The sequence below is a fragment of the Silurus aristotelis genome (genome assembly GCF_946808225.1).
Source record: "Silurus aristotelis genome assembly, chromosome: 14".
Lineage (NCBI taxonomy): Eukaryota > Metazoa > Chordata > Actinopteri > Siluriformes > Siluridae > Silurus > Silurus aristotelis.
The window spans coordinates 21,407,421-21,433,320 of NC_139587.1; the positions used below are offsets into that span (position 1 = coordinate 21,407,421).

The 25,900-nt window shown below is 37.3% G+C and overlaps 3 protein-coding genes across 6 annotated transcripts in view; 2 read left to right on the forward strand and 1 right to left on the reverse strand.

The window, feature by feature from the left end:
• nrg2b (neuregulin 2b) overlaps nt 1-15,265 on the forward strand; it is a 61,977-nt gene extending 46,712 nt beyond the window's left edge. The window contains exons 6-12 of one of the 2 annotated variants that reach the window (XM_083560732.1): nt 3,547-3,605; nt 4,839-4,862; nt 6,318-6,420; nt 7,196-7,325; nt 8,426-8,559; nt 11,255-11,470; nt 12,512-15,265. In XM_083560732.1, coding sequence (XP_083416858.1) covers nt 3,547-3,605; nt 4,839-4,862; nt 6,318-6,420; nt 7,196-7,325; nt 8,426-8,559; nt 11,255-11,470; nt 12,512-13,157 — 1,312 coding nt within the window. In that variant the 3' untranslated portion in view covers nt 13,158-15,265. The remainder of the gene's footprint in view (nt 1-3,546; nt 3,606-4,838; nt 4,863-6,317; nt 6,421-7,195; nt 7,326-8,425; nt 8,560-11,254; nt 11,471-12,511) is intronic. The other variant, XM_083560733.1, reaches the window with a different exon arrangement.
• Nucleotides 15,266-16,268: 1,003 nt separating this feature from the next.
• On the forward strand, nt 16,269-20,501 carry LOC310736852 (N-acetyllactosaminide beta-1,3-N-acetylglucosaminyltransferase 2). The gene is made up of 2 exons (XM_083560743.1): nt 16,269-16,608; nt 18,538-20,501. Exon 2 carries the CDS (start codon nt 18,541-18,543, stop codon nt 19,876-19,878), a length of 1,338 nt encoding a protein of 445 aa, XP_083416869.1. The 5' UTR covers nt 16,269-16,608; nt 18,538-18,540; the 3' UTR covers nt 19,879-20,501.
• Nucleotides 20,502-20,524: 23 nt separating this feature from the next.
• eif1ad (eukaryotic translation initiation factor 1A domain containing) lies at nt 20,525-24,172 on the reverse strand. Of its 3 annotated transcripts, none has more exons than XM_083560762.1 (5): nt 24,020-24,172; nt 23,580-23,694; nt 21,331-21,439; nt 21,124-21,232; nt 20,525-21,034 (listed from the first exon to the last, which is right to left on the reverse strand). In XM_083560762.1, exons 2-5 carry the CDS (start codon nt 23,664-23,666, stop codon nt 20,818-20,820), a joined length of 522 nt encoding a protein of 173 aa, XP_083416888.1. In that variant the 5' UTR covers nt 23,667-23,694; nt 24,020-24,172; the 3' UTR covers nt 20,525-20,817. The 3 variants fall into 3 exon arrangements, with proteins under 3 accessions (XP_083416888.1, XP_083416889.1, XP_083416890.1); XM_083560763.1 differs by having other exon boundaries at nt 23,580-23,689; nt 24,020-24,165; XM_083560764.1 differs by lacking the exon at nt 24,020-24,172 and adding an exon at nt 23,780-23,984.
• Between the last annotated feature and the right edge of the window lie 1,728 nt (nt 24,173-25,900).

Here is a 25,900-nt window from a genome sequence, read left to right on the forward strand (position 1 = left end):
TCAAGCTGTACAAGAGATTTTTTTTATTTTTTTTTTGAGGATGTGTAATAGAATGGCCTGTCCAGTCACCCAACCTTAACCTAATCATTCTGCTCTGGGATGAGTCATATTAAACAGTTTTAGAATGGTGTCCATGCACACAACTTTGAGAAGTCTTGCAAGAGCTATAGTAGAGTATTTTCGAAGAATGCCTTGAAACAAACATTGACTGTTTTTATGAAGAAAGGAATTTTAATGACCATACAAGATAAAGTAAAGCTTATGTTTAAACGTATATTTAGACTAATCTTATCATTTCACTGATACTTTTTACATATCATAAGATTTGCAAAATTGTCAGGAAATGTACAGTGTTAGTTTCAAGTGCTGTTGACCTTGTTCACGTTCTTAAATGATCTACAAATCTTTGAGGTGTACTCATGCCATTTTCAAACATAGCATTGTTTATTATGCCTGCAGAATTATTCAGTATATGCAGCTCAATTATGTGGCATTAGAAATGTTTAATAGCTCTGAGTTCATTACACAAGATTGATGTTTCATTAAGCCATATGTTCGAATCATTTTTATTTTCATTACGCTACAAATTATTAATTGTTTTTAATTGATGACACAGATATTTATAACAATACTTGTTACATAGAGTTAATGTTATCGCGAATAAAAAAGAGGGTTATGTATTAAAAGAAAAAGGTAAAGTGTGCCTAGATTTTGATCGGTACTGTATTTAAAAAATAAAAGATTTAAATCTCACACAATAATCAGGTAATCCTTTGATTATTGTTTGTTCCTGATAATACAATTACCTTATGAATCAAAGACTCTTTATTCCTCTTGTTGTATCTGTGTGTATTTTCTTCTCCTCCTTCTCTTCCTCTCTCTCTCGCTCTCGCTCTCGCTCTCTTTGGTGATTCACTGTTGAACAAATCAGTCGACTCAAGTGTTATGTGTGATGACATTTTCTTATTCTGTTTGGACATGAAACCAGAGATGATTTGATTCCATGAGTAACGTGTCATTATTACAAGTCAGTCGCCTTCATATTTTCACAGCCTCAAGGAACTCAAGTAACAGTTTTACGGATATTTTATCATTTTATTTTATTAAAATTTTTTTAGGTTATCATTTTATGACCATCCCATTCGAGTCTGGGAGTTCACAAAATAAAAAAAAAAATAAAAAACATGAAGTTTCATGATGCTTAAAATAGACAGCTTTTTTTTCATGGTGTTCAGAGTCTGCTAGAAAACATCTGTGTTCTCAGAGAGTTGCTTAAAACACTTCAGACACACACTGCTGAGTTCAATAGAGCCCAGTGCTGCATTTCAGGCCTCGACAGGAAGATAGAATTGAAGACGCTATGAAATCAGCTACCCTATCTTAAACGAGAGAAAAGAAAGTAGCAAAACAGACGAATGGTCTGCTATGTACTCTGCTACCCCCTATTTCTTCCAGTCGCCCCTGCTGGAAAGCAAGCTGAAGGTGATACAGCGCTCTGCCTTTAGTGGCCATGTCAGAGCAGACGGCTCAGATTTACGATGCATCTGCTCTTATTGTGGTCTGTGATTAAGTGCAGGGTCTCTGTGGGAAAGCCCCGCATTAACTCTACTGTAGAATCAATATTCCTTATTCACTGCATGGGCAGTTAGACTGGTCAGGGCTCTTAGGCTTAATGAATGTATTTAAGAAGAGCAATATTCTAATTTGATATATAAGCTTCATGGCTTGTAGAATGGTTTGCATAGGCTTGCATAGATGTCTATTCTCTAGATGACCTTTATTCTTTGTGTGCATTGCAGTGGTAATTCTGATATAGGGTCACCCTAAACTTTACCTTTTTGAAAAAACGCATGCATGCAAATAACCAGCCACAAGCACTATTATCCACACACGCACATGCGCGTCAGCAAACCTGGAGCCGAATGAAATGCAGCAGTCCCATTGACCTCTGCTGTAAATTCAAAAGAATGAAAAAATGAGGGGAGTTCTGTGCTTTTAGAAACTCACAGTGCATAAATTATAGATGTGCCCTAAAAAAGAGAAGGCTTATTGGCATCATCGCAAAGCTTTTAGGAAATGTATTCTCCCCTAAAACATTCTGACATTTTTATCATATTATAGTAATACTAGTTTCTGGCTTATATGCAGCCCGCATTATTGGAAATTGATTATTGTAGTAATTGTAGTGACCCATGTTACATCACTTTGACCTCTTCTTTGGATTTCACCATTCTAAGAAAATAAACAGGGTAGCTTCTAAAGCCTCTGCAGTTCAGAACATAAGAACTGACAAAATGCACTGAGCAAGCTTTTTAAAATCTACTGCATCATCCTTTTTTGTTTGTTTGTTTGTTTGTTTGTTTGTTTGTTTGTTTTTTTTAAAGAGGACAGCAAATACTATAAAGTACTGGCACTAAAAATTTTTCCAAAAACCTTTTGGATGCCTGAATTGAAATATATAGTTTTGGCAGAAATGTACTTTTTTCCCGTTTAAAATACAGTTTCTGAGTCTGAGACAACACCAGCTTTCTAGGAATGCTAGTCAAATTAGTTAACATTGATAATGAACACAACTGGGGTAGTTCTGGTACATTTGGACAAGCTTCTGTTGTGTGAATTTGGCATTCATTAATTTATTCATAACATTTAGCTATTAATTTGAACTATTTATTAGCTATTAATTATATACCTTTAAGCATTTAACTAGCTGGCTGGTGATTTGCTCAAGCACAAATGTTGATATAATTTTATCCATTTGAGAAGGCAAATTAATAAATGAACAAAGTAAAAATGTTGTGGCCTTTCTACAGCCGCAACAATCAATCTCACTACACACAAAAGTGAAAACTTAGTGTTCTGATAGCTCAGTAATGATACTTTTGGTGAAACAGCGTTTCCGGTTTCGACTTCGAGATTCAGACAAGCATTTGTATTTCCAAATTGAGGAAAGGGGTTTGGGCTTAGTTGGAAAGAGGACATGGTGGGTATATAAATATTTAGGGAGTCTATGCTATTTTTAGTTCTTAGTTTATTTTTGATTGATTCAGTGAAGTGTACTAGGGTAATTTTAGAAGTAGGAAAAAAAAAGTAAGGCTTTGGTAAGTGTGCACACTTGAAGCTAGCTTGAAACTGCACCATAGAACATTCAAGAAGCTGATGAGATTTTTTTAAATGGTCAAACAAGGACAATGTGAGCCTCTACTGTGACACCTGCCCTTCTAAAAATGTGTTTATTGACATGAACTAAAACGAGTCTTCCCACTCCCAGACTCCCTCCACAGGTCTTTCTTTAAATCCCACAGTGATCTTCACATCATCAAGCAGAACTACTTTGCCTCCAGGCTGTGCTCTTGTTGTTCTAATTTGGTGTTTCTCTCTTCTTTTTCTCACTCTCTCTCTTTGTTTCACTCTCACTTTCTCTGTACTCCCTTTCTCTTTTCCTTTCCCCCTGCCCGTTATGTGTCTGGTGCTCTCCCCTTGCCCCCTCTCCTCCCTTCCTTTTGTTTCCTCCTTCTCCCTTTCGTGGGTTTGTTTTCCCTCCATCAGGTGTCCAAATGACTATACTGGTGATCGCTGTCAAACCTCCGTTATGGCCAGTTTCTACAGTATGTCAATTTCTTCTTCCTGTCTGTGTGCCTGCCTGCCTGTCTGTGTGTCTGTGTGTCTGTCTGTCTGTCTGTCTGTTTGTCTGATTGTCTGCTTACAAGCTGCATGCTGGGTATGAGGTAAATGCACGATGTCTTTGTGTTTCTCCGTGTCTTTTCACTCCTTACTGTGTCTCCATTCTGTTGTTTTGTTGATTTGACTCCATCAGGTACATCTAAAATGCAGATGAGATGAGATGAGATGAGAACTGAAGCCAAGTGAGAAGCTTACTTTCTTATCATTTAAAAAAATTTATTGTGAAAGATCCTCAAAGTGTAGCACAGTAGGAGAGACACCCAATGCTTTAGAATAGAAAAGCAGTATTTTCTCTTTCAGCGACAGTCCTGGAAGAAGACATTAAGTTAATTGGAAAGTGGTTTGTCTGGAGTTGGTCGAAAGTCATTTTTTTCCATTATTAAGTGATACAGAGTAAAATGAATTACACAGGGGTTTTAAGAATCGATATGAAAGCTAATCTTATTAACATGTAATGGGTTGTGTGATATGAGGCCAAAGGCATGATGCATGACCTCTAACATTTAACAACTAGCATATCTGAGTTATTACACTAACTGATTAAACGTGTCCATAGCTAATCAAAAGAATCTTGCATGTTGTCATGCTACATGAAACTAACTTAAGTTTGTTAGACAAGTTGAGTAGCATTTTGGAGTATATTAATGTAAGTAAATGCAAATGTATGGAAACATACGCATTTTATTGTCTAATTATAAATTAATGAAAGCCACATTCTTCATGTCTTCATTCATTTGTACTCGAATATGTCTTTTTGTGTTAGACAGTAGCAGTTCTTATTTTTCCTTTTTATAAAAAAAAAATATTTTATTTAATTTATATTTTATTTTACTTTCTTATACGTTTGCTAAAAACCCAAGGAATTTAGTAACTATAGCAGTAGATTTCATGCCTGTCTGTGTGTCTGCATGCATCTGTGCACTTTCAAATATTATAATCATTTGGTTTTTTAATGGGGAAAATGGAGTTGGCCACAGTATGTCTGCATTGTCTGTCTGTTACTGGAACTTACACCCCTTTTCACATCAGTGTCTTGAAGCAAACAGAAACAATTTAGCATTTTTGACCCATCGATCTGAACAAGTGGACATCTTTATCTGAAACCTGTTTTTTCTTTTGTTTTCTTTCTTTACATTGTCAACTTTCTGCATTGGCAGAGCATCTGGGAATTGAAATAATGGGTATGGAACTATTATTTGTTTGACTCCTAGTTTTAAGGCGTATATAAGGTCACATCAGTCTTTTTTTCTCTGTGCCACATCAAAATACTTGCAATAATCCATTGAAGTAGCGATGAAGACACAGTAGATTGTAACGCAGTCAATTATACTATACAGAGACACTTCATATACTGTATTATATCCATTTATGCAGATATGTTGTAAGAGCTTAGGTTTAAAAAAAAAGTGCACATGTGGTCTACTCTTACCCCTGTCTGCTACAAGACGTGGATTTATCCAAAATAATTTGTCAGATTATCGTAGCCAAAATGTAAATGAAGTAGACTAACGGCTAAATAAAAGGCACATGAGTATGACAAATATTTAGATAAGTAGCAAAGGTTTACTGAATAGCATAAAGCTTTATTTCTCTTCCTGTAACAAGCATGCAATGCGATATCAGATGAAGTTTCAGCATTTGACCTCGGCACCGCGTCCCCTTCCCCCTCCCAAACACACATCATCTCTTCTCCTTTTTTCACACTCACCTTTCCCCTGCCCCTCACTTCCCTGCTGTTGGTCACTTCCTTCTTCTCAGAGCTCTCATACTCTCTCTTGTTCTCCCTCTCCATGTTCTGTGTGTTCTCCTTTGACATTGTGGTCATCGCCTGCCTTCTGGGGCCTCAGGTTTAACGCCAGACCAAAAAAAAAAATCTTCACTGCACCTTTGTAGGGGGTCTTCATAAAGCCTTTCTTTTTTGCTTGATGTCAGATCTCAGAAATATAGAATATATTAAGCTAAATGAAGCTAGGCTCACCTGCATTAGTCAGATTGATACAGCAGAACACAGTTTTATGAAGAACCCTCTCCCTGTGCATCATTAAAAAATGCTGTTTGTGTGTTTTAACCCCACTTTTCAGGCATGTACTATAAAAAAAAAAAAACAACAAAAGCTTACACTGCTTTATCTTCCATTTATCTTTTACTAATGATGTCTGTAGGCCAGTGTATTATTGGGACTGCAGGAGAGGTAGAGTCCTCAGTTTATGAATGCTTCCCAGAGAAATTGCAATGTTATTGTTTTCTAAGTTTGGTACATTTTGTGCCATTACACAATGACCCTAGAACTTTTGTAACATAATCGGCTCTGAAAATGCACAAACCTGCTATAGAGTTTTAAAGATCTGCTTTTTCTTATAGCACAGTTCTAAAGTCACCCCTGAGGTCCCAATGAGTTCATAGAGCTGGTTGTCATAGATCATTGTCTATTTGATCATTAATGGACAAGGCATACTGCTTGATTTATTGGCACTTGTATTCCAAAGGAAAAAAAGTTTAATTAATATTTATACCGAAAAATTCTTATATAGAGCAATCAGTTTAGGGTAATTTGATCGTAATAAAGCATCCTGTGGCATGTCTGCCACTGATTCAGAGTGTGTGTCTGTGTGTGTTTGTTTTTCTCACTTATTCAGAGGCAGAGGAACTGTACCAGAAGCGGGTACTGACAATAACAGGCATTTGCGTGGCTCTGCTGGTGGTTGGCATCGTGTGTGTCCTTGCATACTGCAAAACCAAGTAAATCCAGAGAAAAAAAAATAGCTCTGTACTCTCATACTTTTAAAGTGGTATATCTATAAAACATATGTGATATGAAACTATTTGGGGGCAACTGATATTGGATTATTAAAAAAAAACTCAGACCATACAGCCATTATTTGAATATAATCTTGCTATACTAAGGATATTAGCTTTATTATCATATTTAATTATTGGAGCTCATTCATTCATTCATTCATTTTCTCCCGCTTATCCGTAATTCGGGTCGCAGGGGCAGCAGTCTAAGCAGGCCCCCGCCTTCGACTGCTGCCCAATCCTCACAGCACCGTCCCTTACGGTCCCTCCTGCAGGTGGTGAGCCCACGGGAAGTTTATTGGAGCTATTAAAGCTTTTTATTCCTGATCTTTTGACCTACAGAACTAAAAGCACTTACGGTGTACTAAATTGACAGCATTTTCTAAAACTAAATTCTTGCTTAAAATTTTACCTACCCATCAATTTTTATATCATTTACATGGATTTGTTTGTCAGGTACCTAATCTTTTTTGGACGACTTTACATGTAAGAGACGCTACGAGACAATTAAAATAGAAAAAAAAATGCGTTCAGTAAAAATGTATAAACATAAAAAAATAGACCATGGCAAATTACAAATTCTGTTACTTATCTGCTCTGGCCGTGCTGCCCTCTTTAGTTCTATTTTGTGATAGTGTAAGGGTCATAAAATACTCTAATATTTGTATGATAAAAAGCTGAGTTTTATGTGAAAAACAGCAGGATAATATTTCTGCAGGAAACAGAGGAAGAAGATGCAAAGCCATCTGCACCAGAACATGTGTGTAGAACACCCCAATCGTATGCTGGCCAACGGGCCCAACCACCCAGGACCTGGTCCCAGCCCAGAGGAGATCCCTATGGTCGATGTGAGTTTGAATCGTTACTTCAAACTTTTAAATTAGCTGCAAATTGCTCCACTAAATCTCATGTACACATACTACAAAACCTCGGGGGACTTTTGCCTTGCAAAAGTGCTCAGCAGCCACATTTACCTAAACGCACCATACTTAGGGTGCAGCGGTGAAACTTGTTGTGGAGGTCTATATGTTGATTGATAGCTGGTAATAGTCAGTAGTGTTCGCACAACACACGCAACCTCGGCCTGGTTTTGCAAAGCATATATTGCACAAACAACTGCACAGACTGTATCTGCACATTATTTAAAATACAGTTTTGCTGTTTGTGTTTTTAGTGTTTATACAACCCACCTTTGTACTTTATATTATATTTTATATTATTTATATTTCCTTCCCTGCCCGTATAGAATTAATCCTTTGGTTTATGTAAATTCTATTTATGTCACAGACTGTCAAAAAACACTTTTCACTGCACTTTGCACTGTATGTGGTTGTATATGTGACCAACTAAAATATTATTCAATAACAATCAAGCTAAAACCCAAAACTCTTTTGAGGCACTTGAAAATTCTGCATTCATTGAATGTGTCGCCCTTCAGAAAAGAGACAGTCACAAACCTGCAAGTGGAACGTTTAGACAGGAAAAATTAGACAGGACATATTTAGACAGGAAATACTGCATTACTGGCTTTTCATTTTTATCCTTAGGATTTTGGTGACCTTGAAAAGTATGTGTTTGAAAATCAACATGGAGATTTCACATCATAAGTGTAGAAAAGAAATCTGCATCAAGTATATTGATAAAGATAAAATTAATGCAAGTTTGCTTACATGAATTTACTTTTAATTTCCTACACTGATCTGATTCAACCTGTAAATGTATTTTTTTGTCTCCGTCATACTTTTATATCTTTAATACCACCCAAGTTTGCTTTGTCCTTCAGTTTAAGGTAAAATAAGGAATTTGACTCAGAATAATGTCTGTACATTTTTTATAGCCAATTTATTTATTTTGTATAACACACAATGTTTGTTCTTTGTAAATCCATAACCCCTAAAACCCTTATGTAAAGAACACATATCTCATGTTACATCTGTCTGTGTTGCAGTATATCTCTAAGAACGCCCCAGCCACAGAGCGAGTGATACGACATGGAACAGAGACATCAGGCAACTTCTCGGGCAGCCGGATGTCTTCACAGTCTCACCACTCCTCTACTGCCACCCACGCTTCCAGTCACCGGTATAGACCCTGTCCATCAAACTGTAGCTATCTATCTCCTTTTTTTTATCCATTATGTAGGGTGGATACGTACCTCATACATATATCCACCCACATCACAACTTCACCATCTGTCTCTTTTTTAGTTTTCCTCTATCTACAGGAAGTCTAATGCTAACAGGCTTTTCCATCAATGATGAAAAGAAAAACAATTTTGGAAAACTATTTCTCGTACAAAGCTGAACTATTTCACATCATTAAACGTGGAAATGGATAGAATAGATAATGGCATAATTAACAGATGTTCAATTATGTCATTAAAATAAATCGGCATTTAAGGAAATACTACAGTGTTGCTCTTTTCCTATAAACTTGCTTATATTGGATATGAATTACATGAATTATATGCTGCAAATGGTACCACTGTTACACTCTAATAGTAAACCATGATGCAGACATACGCTAGGCTATATTTCACAAGTCATAATGAAATATTTATAAAAAGGTAAAGGTTTTTACTTGTCACATGCACATTACAGCACAGTGAAATTCTTTCATTGCACGTCCCAGCAATATTAGGAAGCTGGGGTCAGAGTACAGGGTCAACCATGATACAGCCCCCCTGGAGCACAGAGGGTTAAGGGCTTTGCTCAAGGGCCCAAGAGTGGCAGCTTGGAGAAACTGGGGCTTGAACCCCTGACATTCCAATCAGTAACCCAGAGCTTTAACCACAGAGCTACCACTTCTGATGTCACATTTGATATAACCAACTTTTGAAATACAGTGAGGAAAATAAGTGTTTGAACACCCTGCTATTTTGCAAGTTCTCCCACTTAGAAATCATGGAGGGGTCTGAAATTGTCATCGTAGGTGCATGTCCACTGTGAGAGACATAATCTAAAAAAAAAAATCCAGAAATCACAATGTATGATTTTTAAACAATTTATTTGTATGATACAGCTGCAAATAAGTATTTGAACACCTGAGAAAGTCAATGTTAATATTTGGTACAGTAGCATTTGTTTGCAATTACAGCGCTCAAACATTTCCTGTAGTTTTTTACCAGGTTTGCACACACTGCAGGAGGGATTTTGGCCCACTCCTCCGAACAGATCTTCTCTAGATCAGTCAGGTTTCTGGCCTGTCGCTGAGAAACACAGAGTTTGAGCTCCCTCCAAAGATTCTCTATTGGGTTCAGGTTTGGAGACTGGCTAGGCCACGCCAGAACCTTGATATGCTTTTTACAGAGCCACTCCTTGGTTATCCTGGCTGTGTGCTTCGGGTCATTGTCATGTTGGAAGACCCAGCCTCGACCCATCTTCAATGCTCTAACTGAGGGAAGGAGGTTGTTCCCCAAAATCTCGCAATACATGGCTCAATCATCCTCTGCTTAATACAGTGCAGTCGCCCTGTCCCATGTGCAGAAAAACACCCCCAAAGCATGATGCTTACATACATGCTTCACAGTAGGGATGGTGTTCTTGGGATGGTACTCATCATTCTTCTTTCTCCAAACACGTTTAGTGGAATTATGACCCAAAAGGTCTATTTTGGTCTCATCTGACCACATGACTTTCTCCCATGACTCCTCTGGATCATCCAAATGGTCATTGGCAAACTTAAGACGTGCCTTAAGACAACCTTCCGTGCCATGCATGATTTCAAACCATGACGTCTTAGTGTATTACCAACAGTAACCTTGGAAACGGTGGTCCCAGCTCTTTTCAGGTCATTGACCAGCTCCTCCCGTGTAGTTCTGGGCTGATTTCTCACCTTCCTTAGGATCATTGAGACCCCACGAGGTGAGATCTTGCATGGAGCCCCAGTCCGAGGGAGATTGACAGTCATGTTTAGCTTCTTCCATTTTCTAATGATTGCTCCAACAGTGGACCTTTTTTCACCAAGCTGCTTGGCAATTTCCCCATAGCCCTTTCCAGCCTTGTGGAGGTGTACAATTTTGTCTCTAGTGTCTTTGGACAGCTCTTTGGTCTTGGCCATGTTAGTCGTTGGATTCTTACTGATTGTATGGGGTGGACAGGTGTCTTTATGCAGCTAACGACCTCAAACAGGTGCATCTAATTTAGGATAATAAATGTAGTGGAGGTGGACATTTTAAAGGCAGACTAATAGGTCTTTGAGGGTCAAAATTCTAGCTGATAGACAGGTGTTCAAATACTTATTTGCAGCTGTATCATACAAATAAATAGTTAAAAAATCATATATTGTGATTTCTGGATTTTTTTTAGATTCTCACAGTGGACATGCACCTACGATGACAATTTCAGACCCTTCCATGATTTCTAAGTGGGAGAACTTGCAAAATAGCAGGGTGTTCAAATACATATTTTCCTCACTGTATGTTTTTTTTATTTAAAAATAATTTTTCAAAAGTTGGTTACATCAATGTGAAATCGAAAGTGGTAACTCTGTGGTTAAGGCTCTGGGTTAGATATTTTGACATTTGAACATGCTGGTATTTAATGCTGCATATTCTAATCATATATTTTGCTGTTTAAATGAAATGGGTGACATTACAGCCGAATTAAAGCTCAGCCAAACCGAACAATATATTTGGATACATTACAGTTTTTCCAAAAGCAAAAATTACAATTGAGGTGCTAGCATTCCCTCTTATCATCTTATTCACACACTTGCTCACATCTCTGTAAGCCTCCACTTGACTTACTCTGGTACTAAAATATCCTGAATCCCGCAGGCATGAGGAGAGGACATGGAGTATGGAGAGATCGGACAGCATGAACTCGGACTGCCACTCGGGGGCACTCTCTTCCTCAGTGGGCACCAGTAAATGCAGCAGTCCAGCATGTATGGCTCGGCATGCAGCATACTGTGGCTATTCCGAGCCTGCGCGGAGCCCCCTGCAGTACGGAGACTCATTCGACTCTCTGCGGGACTCACCTCACAGTGACAGGTGATGGAGAAGGGAGGTGTAAACATGTAGAATATGTACAATGTAGGAATCGGATCATGAAAATCTCCTATATTCTAGAATAAAAAATTGTGCTTTTCCTCATCGGAATTATTTCTTTCTTTTTCGACCAGACATGTGAGTCATGTGAGAATTGCACAGGCTGTGGATTGTGTTGAGTTGAAATCAGCAAACAGATATAAAAGAAACGCCCTTGAAGCCTGATTCCAGTATAGGAAAAAAGTTTTAGAATGTTTGCAGTAAGTGTGGTAGTCAAGCCATGCAATGTCAATGTCTTACATAAAAGTCTAAAGTAAATTTTTTGTTTAAGTCCAAGTCTAGATCAAAGAGTAGAGCAAAAAATATGGGTATATATTTTAAACTAATATAAAATATATTTTAAATTATATTTTAAATCCAAATCACAATCAAGGCTGTGATCCCATAGGAATCAGGTCATATACAAGAGCTAACTATTTTTCTATTTAATTATTACATTTATTGCAATTGGCTGAAGCCCTTAAACAAAGTGACTTACAATTTATATACGACTGAACAATTGAAGGTTAAGGGCCTTGCTCAGGGGCCCAGCAGTGGCAGCTTAGTGGTACTGGCTTTTGCACTCATTGGGATGAGTAAATGTATAGGTCTAACAAGAAATATACCCTTCCTATTCCAAAATGTAAAAAAAAAAAAAAAAAAAAAAGAAAGAAAGAAAAAAGTGTGCTATTATTTAGGCTAATGTATCCTGAGTCTGTAACCTGGTAAACCACTGTTGATTCATTCATTGATAAAGCCTCAAAGCACTTTTATTTAATCGCTCTGGATAAGGGCTTATGCTAAATGCCACACATGTAAATGTAAAATTTTCATTTTCTTTACTCTACTTTTCTTTTTATTTCTCTACTTTCCCTGTTTTCCTATCTTCTCCCATCTGTTCTATTGCATTGCTTCACTTTCACTTCCCTTCTGTTTGCTTCCATGTGCCTTCCCTTGCTTCTATCTCCTCTCCTCGCGTTCTATTTTTTTCTCTTTCATTTCCAGGTACGTGTCAGCGCTCACCACGCCGGCCCGTTTGTCTCCAGTGGACTTCCACTCTTCCTCACTGCCCCAGCAGGTGCCTACCTTTCAGATCACGACACCCAATGCCAGCCATGCACTGTCCCTACCACCGGCAGTAGGTTCCTATTCACCCGGTGACGATCAACCACTCCTACGCCGGCCACGCCGTGCATGCAACCCATACCACAGTGAGGGGACTGGATCTCTCCCGTCCAGCCCATACCGGCTCGCAGATGATGAGGACTACGAGACAACGCAGGAGTACATGTCGTCCCGTGAGAGGCCCAAAAAGAGTGGCAGCGGGCGACGCTGGCACAGGAGGTCACGCTTCAATGGACACGTTTCCCAGCGTGCCAAAGTGCCAAAGGACTACAGCTCGCAGAGTTGCCTGTCAGACAGCGAATGGGAGGAGGAGGAGGAGGAGGAGGAGATGGGAGAGCTGGGGCATGGTGAAAGCACGCCTTTCCTCAGCATGCAGAACATGAGCATGAACAACGAGCCGGCCACTATCTATCGGCCCAATGACATGCGGACGTACAGCAGTACAGCGCGCAGCACGTCACGCTCAAACACTCACACAAACAAACTGTCACAGTCACGGTCCAAACCAGACAATGCACCCCTTTAAACCAAGAGCAGTGACGAGGACAGTAAAACAACATATCTAGGAGAGAGAGAGAAAAAATGATATATGCTATAGACCTGCACCTATAAGAAATATTTTTTATTTTATATAACAGACAGATATTCTAAACAAAGGAAATATTTATTTTCATTTCAGCAAAAATTGTCTACTAGCTAGCAGCAAAGACTTTTTTATAGGGGGGAAAACTATTTATATGTAATTTCTGTTCTTTGGTTTACAGCATTATGAAGAAGAATCACGTGCCAATTTTTTCACAACTTAGAAATAGAATAATATTGTGGTGCCTTTTGCTGTATGCCGATGAGGGAGGTTCCGTTAAGTTTTTTTTGTAGCCTTTCTTAAAATGGACTCCTGGGTTTTATATAGACATGTTGTTTTTTTCTTGGTTTCTTTTTGGTTTTTTTGTTCAGGATCTCCCCATTTGAACTGTGATCTAATTCTGACATCATGCAATATGGGAATCACTTTTATGTAAGATGTTTGTTTACATGAGTAGGGGTTCACAAACTGGTCATTTACCCAAGGCATTTATACAATCACCATGGACACGCTGTTTTCTGTTTGAAACAGGAAATTGTGTGTTTGTGTAGACTTTTTAATGGTTTTCTTTTTTCCCCCCACTGGTTTATCATATGTTGTTTGCAGGTCTGCAGGTGTTCATAGGGCATTGTACTAGGTCATGGTACCTGCCCCGGCGTTCAGGGTTTTCAAAATGGCAGTGTATGTACGTCCAATGAATGTGTTTTCTCTACTGTATGTAAGAGAAGGGGTATGTGTATGTATTTGTGTGTGCGTGTGTATGTGTCTCGGAGTGGTGTCTGTGTGTGCATGTGAATTTTAGACTAGTCAGCCTGTATTTGTCTGGTTTTTGTCTGTATGCACCTGCGTGTTGTGTGTTCGAGTGTAACAGGCACTAGTCTAAAGGTTTGGGTGTGTGCTTGTTTTTAAGTGCAATCTCTCTGATGGGTTTAGTCATAGGGGAGCACTGACACTCTGTTTCCATTATGTTGGCTTTAAAAAAAAACTGGAGAAAGACACACTGGTGACTTTGCCACTACCCGGTGGCGAAACGAGCTCATTGCACTGTTCCCTTCCTTCCATGTGTAGTGTTTGGCAACGGTGCCACCTGCAGATGAACCAATCCAGCCTGATTCTAGCCTACGTGGGCTGTCATATCCTGTTAGTTCACACGCCCCGTTCCTATGCCAGCAGCTTAAAGCCGCTATGTGTCTCAGGACTTCCCATTCAAAAAACCCCACGATTCATGAGCACTTCTCACACTTAGATCTGATCTGCAGTTCTGATCTCTGAGAATGATACCACTGGCTATTTTTGCTCATTTGTGAAACCTGTAGAAAGTCTTTGATGGCCTGACATTTTAGGTGTTTTTTTCCTGCTGCCCCCACCCCCTTCTCTCTCTGATTGGTGTTTGTCTGTATGCAAGCTGGGGGCTTGCTGTTAGCATTGCTGGCCTGGGCATGCTACTTTAGACAAACAGATTGTGAAATAACCTATTTTTTTGTTTGTTTTCGGACTTAACCAAAATCTTAACATGCTATCCAGCAAATCGACACCTCTCCCCAAAATACCCTATCCCCACACAAACACACCCACTTAAACACCTGGATCCACATAACATACAGTGTCCTCACATCCAAATACACTCCCACACACTCATCCAAAGCTTCTCCTGACTCACTGATTTCTCTCTCTCTCTCTCTCTCTCTCTCTCTCTCTCTCTCTCTCTCTCTCTTTTTCTTTTTTTTCCCTCTCCCTCACTCTCTCCTCTTGTTCTGTTCTTCCTCTGTCTGCCTGTGGAGGCTTCCCTTTTTCTGCATGTCCTAGTGGTTCTGGTAGATGGGTGCATGGTAAACACATCAACTGAGTTGTCTTCATGCGGTGAAAGTGTACTTTTCATTTTGACATCCAGCAATAAATCCCCCTCTTTTTTCATGCCCATTCTTGACTTGGAATATGCTAGAAATTTTTGCAAGTTTTCTCAGAAAATAGTACTTGTACAAAAATCAAACCACTTGTTCATATGGAAAAAATAAATCTTTATTCCTACCATTTTGGAAAAAAAACCAAAACACTTATTTGTCATTTTTATGTAATGTGTGTTCTTTTTTTATTATTTGAAATTTTCATGCTTTTAAATGACTTCAGCACTGCTAATATTTTTTTTTCCTGGGAGACTTTGTTTGTTTTAAAGTGAGGTGTCTCAGAATTTCTTTCTGCAAGCACTATAAGCAAGGTAAGTACTTCACTAATTCTGAAGTGCTGAAATAAAAAGACACATTGCTTAAGAAACCAAAACTGACACCCATGCCTCTTGACACATTTCAGGACCCAAAGTTTGTTTGTGTTACCTCATTTTATGACAGAGTACAACAGGAAGGAAAGGAATGCAGCATGACCAAAACAAGGGACATTCTTTTGCTTTGTTTTCATATCATCACATCATATATAATCTATAGTATTGTTTCTGCCATGACATAAACAATTATTATGAAAACATCAGACTGTTAAAGAAACTGAAGAATTTTATTTATTGTATAGATTTTACACTGAAAGTTTCAAACTGAAACGAAAAATAAACTTAACTCACCCAAACTGTCGGCCATATAATTTTTTTCTTTAAAATTAGATATATAAAAAAGATAACCCATATCAGTCTAAATCAACACAACTGTACTGATCTTAAAACAATTACAGTTACATGTTTTCAAGTTGGATAAAAATTGCATACAATCTATTTGCTTTTTTCTACTTCAAACACATATATGATGTATAATTTTTTTTAAATCAAGGTAGATGTTGATGAAGGAATGGATAATGAATTGACATTTATTATAATGAAAATTATTAATGATAATTAATGATAATGAAAATTTTTAATTGACAATTAACAGCATTCCTGGTTACTTAAATCACGTGGAAACATTGTTATAATAGTTCTAATAGGTCAGTGTCTTCAATTTCTAAAAGCACTTAATACTACTATATATATATATATATATATATATATATATATATATATATATATATATATATATATATATATATATATATATATAAAACATACTACAGTAAATGAACCAAGCCCTAATGCTCGTCGGTGCTGCTGCTACCATTTCAGGGTTTTCCGGTTTGGACTGCTCATGATTCTTCTGCCACGCGCGTTTCTCAGAGATGCGTGTTTCTCAGCGATGCGCGTGCACGTGGTAGAGTCGCGCGCTGTGTGCTGATTGTGGTTATCGCTATTCAGTATTAAAAAGCGTCTGGTATCTTGTTCATTATTCATTTATAGCCATTTGTTTTGGATCCTTATCGAAAGACGGGAACTTGTTTATTTTAATTATTTAATTTAATAACGAGTCCGGCGAGGAGTCTAAACGACACGAGTTTCACCCAAGGACCTGCTTCTTTCTCTGTAAGTATCTATGTACCATATGCTTAAGGGTTTAGACGCTGTTTTAGTTTAGAAATTATATACGAAAGAAAGAAAGAAAAAGTTTGCAAGGCGTTATTAGCCTGTAAACTGCCTGTGTTCACATTACCGGTGTTTCTAAAATATTGTTGAAACAAACAAAAATAAAAATGATTAATTCAGTAAATGTAACACAAACAAGTCTGTACCCCCCCCCCTCCAAAATAAATAAATAAATACATAAAAGTACTAAAATACTTATGTAAATGTGTTTAAATTTGTATTTTACTTACTAGCATGCAACTGGTCCAAAATTATTCTATAGCATAACAAAACAGGGGCGTGGTTTCTCAACTGGATTTGTAAATAAAATCACATATGAAGTTGAAAGTTGAAACGTTTTCGTTATTTCTTGTTTTTTTTTTTTTTTTTTTTGCCATACTTAAGGCCTAACGCAACTAAAAGACTATTGTACTTTGAAAAATGCGTTGAGTTTCAGTGATATTTCATGGCTCACCCTCTTTGTGTTTCTTAAGTTAGGTGTATAGTGTAAAAAACACGTTACTTGGTGAATTGTGTGAGTTGTTATTACATTTTGATGCTGATATGAATGTTTTTATATTATATATATTATATATATTATATATATTATGTGTTGAGATTGATATTGTTTGGAGAACAGTCCATATAAACCTTCAAATGTTTAGAGCAATAATCTAAATATTTATCCATATGTTTGTTTGAATATTTTTGCCAACCAGACACTTTACGTTCTCTTAGATATACTTATAAACCCACTTCTTTTTGAGCTATTAAGTTTTGGATTAAATCTTTTCAATTAGTCAGTCAAATAGACTAATATTTATAGCAACTATATAATATATACACTAACCAACCAGCAAACATATGTACACCTGTTGTTCATGAAATTATATAAATAATCATGTAGCACAATGCACAAGTTCATGCAGAATAAGAGATTCAGTTTTATGTTCATGTTAAAATATTGAAATTGAGATTTCCATACGAATTTTCATTAGAGTTGACTTAAAAAAAATATTCAAAAATGTCTAGTTGTGGGCATAAATGCTTTATTCATGAGAGTCAGCAGGAAGGCTACAGTCATTAAAATTATCACAATTAATGATTACAACCAGGATAAGCTGGAAAAAAAATGTAGCACCTGAATGCACACCACAGCAGAATATCAAATTCTACATGTTCAGGTTTCACTTCTGTCAGCCAAGAACAATATTGTGATGTTTCAGTAGTCACAGGATCATTGAAATAGAGCAGTTAAGAGCAGCACTGACTGTGTGGAAAATCCAATAGGGTTCTGTCAAACTCAAAACCAATCCATTTGGCACTAACAATTCTGCTATAATCAGAGTAACTGAGATCCCAAATTTTCTCTATTTTCATGTTTGGTGTGAGCATTACTACTGGCACATAATTGGTTAATTGTAGATTTGCATAAATGAGCAGGGTTATTTATTAAAGTGGCTGAGTGTCTAATCGCCTTGATAATAAGGGATTGTATTTTCACTATTGTAAACAAATGCAAAAAGAGTCACAACACAATTAAACCACCCCAACTCACCCCCCATCATTGTTTTTTTTTTGGGGTGGGGGTTTGTCAGTGGTATAGAATGAGTTGTCTCCATATAATCTTTCAGAGTTAAAACTATTTTCTGGATCTCATAAAAATAACTTGCTTATTAATTTGGGGTTAAGAAGGCTCTGACTACCTTTAACCCACTGTTTCTAAATATAGGTACCTATGTGAACCACATTTTTTTGTCTCTCAGTGCCCAATCAAGAACAAGAAAATTGGTATCACTCTGATGGGGAATGGGAGTGAGCGAAACTGTGAATCACCTTCCATTAAGAAGGAAAACTTTGTAATTACTTATTTCTTTCATGTTTCTATAGGCAATGGCCAGATTTCTGTGGAGATATCGCTTCCGGCTCCTGCTCTGCATATGTACACCATGTCTACTACTTGGATGCCTTTTCATCTACATAAGTGTGGCTATAAGCTTAGCCATGACTCACACCTACCCATCTAATGGGCAAATGATCAGCTCAGGTCTACCAGATTTCTTTATAGCTAGCGGGACATCTAATTACAGCATGTTAGCCCCCTACCCAGTTCAGCCCTTTTGGAGTCAGCATCTGGACAAAGCTGCATTTTGGAACATGATCCAACAAGTCAAGGACCGCCAACATAACCCCATCCTTCAAGCCTCAGGAAATATTTTTCATAAAGATAACATCACATCATTAAACCAAAATGGGTGTTTTCAATACGATGATGCAATGAGGAGAGGGTCAGATTATTTCACTCTGCCACAGCCGATTAGGAGGTTTGTAAATTCAATGTACTGTAGAGTTTACCCACTGCTCATTGACCAACCAGGATTGTGTGCCAAAACGGAAGAGGCTCCAATGTTGCTGCTGGCAATTAAGTCAACAGTGCCTAACTTCAAGAACCGTCAAGCCATAAGGAGGACATGGGGGTATTCAGGACTTCTGAAGGGGCAGGTGGGGAAAGGAGGACTAGTGCGCCGGGTTTTCCTCTTGGGCAAGGTTGATAAAGAGCTAAGTGAAGGTATTGAAAAAGAGAGTGAAAAGTATGGTGACATTATAATGTGGGACTTCATAGACACTTTCTTTAACCTGACACTGAAGGATGTACTGTTCTGGGACTGGTTCTCAAAGCGCTGTCAGAATGCTCGTTTTGTTTTCAAGGGTGATGACGATGTCTTCGTGAGGACACCTGCTCTTCTGGACTACTTGCAAGAAGAAACGCTTCACCGAAAAAGAAATGGGAGCAGGCAGAAATTGGACGAGTTTGTTGTTGGGGACATTATCGCCTCTGCACTCCCTTTGCACACAGAAGACAGTAAGTATTTCATCCCTGAAAGTTTCTATAAGGGTATGTACCCGACATATCCAGGTGGAGGAGGGGTAGTCTACTCCGGTGCACTGGTTCCCAGGCTTCTCCAGGTGTCCAAAAGAATTCATCTGTTCCCTATCGATGATGTTTACCTGGGAATGTGCCTTCAAAGGCTGGGGGTCATCCCAATCGACCACCCAGCCTTCCTCACTTTTGACTTTAATGCTGAAGAAGCAAAGGACCCCTGCGCCCACCACACAATCCTGTTGGTCCACAAACGCAGTCCAAGAGAAATGTTAAAACTATGGTCACAAATCTTAAAACCAAGCATCCAATGTAGAAACGTAACCCTTAGGAATGAAAGAACAAATTAAGCCACTTTTAAAATGAATGCAAAACCAGGATTGGATTTTACTGACATGGGAAGGGACTACTGACTGCTCTCAAAGACATTTGTGGTTTAACAGGTTTTGAGAAGAAGCATTTCTCCCTTGACTACATTCACGAGTGATGTGAAGTAGACGGCGAACACCACTGCCAGAAAAAACATTAAATAATTCTGTATTGTGAACCCGAATACCAAAAATTACAACCTCTGTAACTCTGAACCTTTAAATAGTTCCCTTATAACTGCTGGTATATACAGTTGTAGTGTCAGCTCAAACATTAAGTATAACATCTTTACTGTATATGATAAAAGACACTGCTTTAGTGAGTGAGACTAAAGATTGGGTGTGTACCGGTAAGAACGGGGAAACACTACATTACAATGATTATGCTTCTTTTGGTCACAGACAACACCTGTTTTGTTTTGTATACTTGTCACCATTTGAACTAATGCAAGTAATTAAACACAGGGTAGCTTATTTAAACAGACAATGCACATAAAAGGTTTAATTATCAAGATTATACATGTTCCAGTGTATGTAAATAAACTTACTGAATTTTTTAGCATTTAATAATAAAAAGGATAAAAATATCACTTGTCTAAGTTAAATACATTGTTGAAGCGGATGTAAATCATTTTTATATAAAGTTTTATTGCCATATGTACACACATTATAATACAAAAACTTTAACACACCAGATCAACTTGAAATGTACAATCCAATATGCATAGAGAAGAAGTCATTTTTTTTTTTTTTTTTTTTACATGGATTAAACATGGTCTTGGTCTAAATTTTTATATCATAATATTTATGCATTATAAAATGCACATAACATTTCCATACCTTGCTGTTTAAATTTAAGGTACATAATGTTTATTCAAAAATCTTTGAGATGTGCAGAATTAATGAAAGCTTCTGTTCTTCCTAATCTTCATGCTCCTCTTCCTCATCTTTATCCGAGTCATCGCTCTCACTGTACTGCACATTGGTTCTGTTTGTGTTTACAAAAAGGTCCCGGTCATCCTCAGAGTCGCTGCTGCTGCACTCGTCCTCTTCATTTTCCTCTTTACTTTTAGTATCATCTCTCTGTGCTTTTTTCTGAATCTGCTGTTTTCCACCAGCCACCTCGAATCCGTTAGGCCTGTGTGCAAATTCCATGGTCAGTAGCTTGCTAAAAAAAAAAATTGTAGTGGCAAATACTGTATAGTGTACATATACTTATTTTCTCACCAGATGTTAAGTTTCCTCAAGTAGTCAATGTGATCCCTGTACAGAATGAAGCTGATCTCTCCTTTCACCTTGTCACCTTCCTCAATAGGATCTACAATCACAAAATCACCTGCCAAAAAAAATGTGAAATCAGGAATGTTAGTATTCCCAATCAAATAAATATGTGAAATATGATAGAAACAATTAAGAAGCTGAGGTTTAGCAAACCTCTTTTGATCCAGATGTTCTTGCGAAACTTCGTGGGCATGCTGAGCAGAAATTTCTCGCCACTCTCAGTCACAGCCTGATGGAGGTTATTGCCATTGCTTCCCATAATCTGCAAGGTACAAAAACATTTGCTTGTTTAGGATAACTTCCAGCTTTATGGCACTATTATGCCATTCTGCATTCACGTTTGTTTATTTAGCAGACAAGTAAATTAGTATATAGAAGGATTCAAGCATTCACACTAAAAATGGAGCTGACAACCAAACGAAAGCAGCATTATATATCACAGTTCAACTTGATTTTTCTACTCTCTTTGGTCAAAAAAAAAAAAAAAGGGTGTTGATTAATGCTGAAGATTTGTGTAGGGAGGCATGCATTAAACATATCATGGAAGGACTCTCAAAAATTAGTTCTATGTAACTGACAAACAGTTTGTTCGGTTTCTTTAGATTTGCAGCCATGCCATGGACTTCTGTGAAAGAAAGTGAAGTAACAACAGTCCATAGATGCTTTGATGCAAGTGATAAACTGATTTACACTATACTGACAAAAGGTTTGTGGACAACTGACTATAAGATGTGCTTTTTAAGCATCACATTTAGGCCACAGTTCCAATTATAATAACCTCCACTCTTTTGGGAAGGTGTTCCATTAGATTTTGGAGCGTGACAAGAGATGTGTGTTCACTCAGCAACCGAATGCATTTGTAAAGTACATTACAATCCATTTCCTAAATTGCACAGCCCATGCTATTTGTATTCCTTATATAATGCACATTATATTTTCACCATAGGTGATTGGGTAGGAAGGACAGTCAACATCATCCACGTTCACAATATCTTTTCGGCATTAACAATAGGTGTGTCTATATAAACAGGTTATTAGTTCAGGATTTAAACAATGAGATTTTGCTCCTGAATACCAGAAGATCCTTATGTGGTGGGCTTTAAGACCACTTTATAAAGATTAATAAAATATTGTTTTATTATTTATTGTTTAAAATATTGTTATAAACGGGCTGATTTGGTCGGACATTCACTTCCTAGTGATTTTCCCCTGATGAATTTAGGCTAAACTGGATCTTGTTTAAACATTAACTGTAAAATTAAGTGGATCATCCAAAGCACCAGGTGTTCCAATAGACCAACCTACAGGTAATAGACAATAACTTCCTCTTGAATTTATTTTCTACATCTATTTTAACATCTAGGCTGTTCTCGTAATTACGTGCAAAACCTTCAAATGAGAGACCCAAGGTAGAATCGTAGATTTGGACTGGGAGCTCAGGATACTCAACACAAAAGGCACTAAAAAAAAAAAAAACTTCTGTGTACTTGTGCAAATGGTTAGATTTTAGGCTCACTGGATGGGAAGACTGCAATCATTAACATGGGAGTTCCTTAAAGTGTTTCCCAAGATGTCTTTTTGTGCCGATGTGGATGGACCTGTAATATTGTCCCAAAGGTAAACAGACAGCTTTCAGGGTGGGGTGAAACTCCAATTATACTGAGGGGTTTCATAGAGCAGTGGCCAGTGTCAGATAAAGCAGTGCGGCTTTAGGTCTTTACTTCCCAATGAGAGTTTGTGTTCAGACTCCAAGAAATGTGAATTCTCTTTGGTTTAAATTTGTTATTTTTAAGAAACAGAATGAACAAATTTCATTGCAAATAGTGCACCTAAATAATTACACAAAGAATAACTGCAGGATTGAAAGAGACTGGTCATATTTTCTTTTAAGGAAAAAAAGAAAAGTCTTTTACTTGTCACATATACAATACAGACCAGTGAAATTCTTTCTTCACATATCCCAGCTTGTTATGAAGCTGGGGTTAGAGCACAGGGTCAGCCATGATAAGGCACCCCTGGATAATTAGGGGTTAAGGGTGTGGCAGTGCTTGAACTTCTGACCTTTCAATCAGTAACCCAGAGACTTAACCACTGAGCTATCACTTGGCAGAAGTGTTTTTTTTTTTTTTTTTTTTTTTTTTTAACTCACTCCCACTCAACACCTAGCCCAAAAGAATGGTTAAAGTTAGTAGGGTCTGACTATTTATAGTCTGCTGTTCAATGTTTATAACAAGCTCATCAAACCTCTGATGAAACTGATATATTGAAGGTATATGGCCTGGTAGCTAAATAAAGTTGTGTGTCATCTGTATAATAATCCAAGAGCAGTCTGTCTATAATAATGCCATAGTGTTATTTTTTTTTTACACTATACAGTTTTTACTTATTTGTACAGCACTGACCCTCATAATCTGCTGCTGCTCGTTAGGTGTAATGTAGTCCTCCAGGACTTCCTTGACCACATGTTTGCGCTTGGTTGCCTTCGACATCTTTGATGATCTCTAAAAGCCCCCTGTTCTATAAAAAAGGTAGAAAAACAGTATGGATTAGGCAACAAACTTAGTCTCATCCAGCACGTGTATGCACCCTTAACCCTACTTACAATCCGTAATGATTTTGCTATTCTGCTGCTATTCAACTGTCAGCTATCCACTGAACCACCTGACCAAATATATGCATTTATGTTGACTATGACGTCACAGCAGTGCATTACATCACAGGACAACAATCGAATTTGCTAGAGCGCCTGCCTAGCTTAGCCGGTTAGCTCCAACTAGCCTACAATGGTACTTTTCCACACTTATTCACGTTGTGAAGGGCGCGATTTGAAAATTCAACATACCCAAAAAACTTTCACAAAAGCCAAAACGTATTCTGGATCTTGCTGTTTGGTACATCGAAATAAAAACCCCGACACGCTGGTAAACTGCTGAACGCGTCTGGCGCATGTGAAACTCACTGCCGGTTGCTTCCGGTTTCTTCCGGATGTAACAGGTGCGGCATTGTGGGTAATGTAGGCAATGTATTGCAGTCAATGTATTGTACTGTAGGCTAAAGCTAATATATATATATATATATATATATATATATATATATATATATATATATATATATATATATATATATATATATATATATATAAACCCAGCCATTAGGGCTCAAATCAAATATGCGGATCACGAAAGAGAAGTTTGGTCGAGGCCCAGGTTGAGCCTGTTGCCAGTAGCTTTGTTTGATTGCTCTGCTGGATGGATAAAAAAAAGGCTACTGGCTCACTGGTTTGTGCATTAGTGAATGACTAATGGATTAGGATCCATGCTTTAAGCAACTTTCCTGTGCATTAGTCATTCACTAATGCACAGAAAAGTTGCTTAAAGCATAGAAGAAACTTTTACTTTTTAAATAAAGACACAGTCAGGTGCTCAATGCAAATTTCCTTCACTGCATTAGTGTAAATAAAATAACTTTTAATCCCGTGTTTGTTTTCTCTGCTCTCTCCATGATGTTCACGTTACGGACTGAGATCCTGAATCACTACAGTAACCTATTCCACGCAAACTGATAGAGCAGTTGATGTCTTCATATTAATTAATCTATAGAGGAAAGCAACACCTTGGAAGCATCTTGACAGATTGCTAATGCATTTCATGCCACTTTTTTGCCAATGGACTATTATTAAAAACTTTGGATTTCTTTCCACCTATGGACTGTGTGAGAGAGTAGGGCATCCCTGGTAAATATTTTCTAGCATTGTTTACACCAAACTTCCACCTTCATGTGGAGCCAATTCGGTTTCATTACAACTATTAATCTATAAGGTATCATACTGAGCACTGATTTATTTTATTTGTTAAAAATTCATGCTCTAATTAAAGGACCTTATTATGATCAATAAATTATGAAATCAAAATTTTAATGTGAATGTATTTTTTTTCCATTGAATTTTAGCAAGATATTCTCATAAAAACAAAAGTATTTGATATTATAGCAAACCTAATATTGATATATTTTCACACATCTTTTTTTTATTTCACGATAAGAAACCATAATAGTTCTTGAAAAACACTTCATTTATATAGCATTTTAAAGAGATTTGCTTGTGTTTTATATTACACACCATTAATTCCACATTTATACGGTAACATATGTAATCAAACTTTCCCCTTTACCATAAAATCAGCAGTCTTAACATCTTTTTACTGTGATAGTAGGATACATTTATGCCATATTCATTACATGATCGTTGCCAGATTCTTTTTTACAGTGTAATTATTTGATTACTCTTTATTTATATTTAATTCGTTGGTTTATCCGAAGTAACCATACACTTATTTCTCATGCTGACACTTATTAAGTCAGCATGAGAAAGAAACCTGAGGAACATGAGAAAATAAAATCCTGACTCATCCTTTTATATGTAACACCAGATAGTATACAGGTGTAGACATGTGGAGGTAAACAGTACTAAATATGTGTTTAAAAAAAATATATATATATATATATATATATATATATATATATATATATATATATATATATATATATATATATATATATATATATATATATATATATCATGTTTTTATAATTACAGCAGCAGTTCTTAGTTACAAATACAGTATCCAGGTATGGTTTTTACATTGAAGCAAGGGTGTGCCTTAGACATAAACTGTTGCAATTTTCAAGGTAAATGTAAAAAACATTCTCAACAGGCAAAAAGATG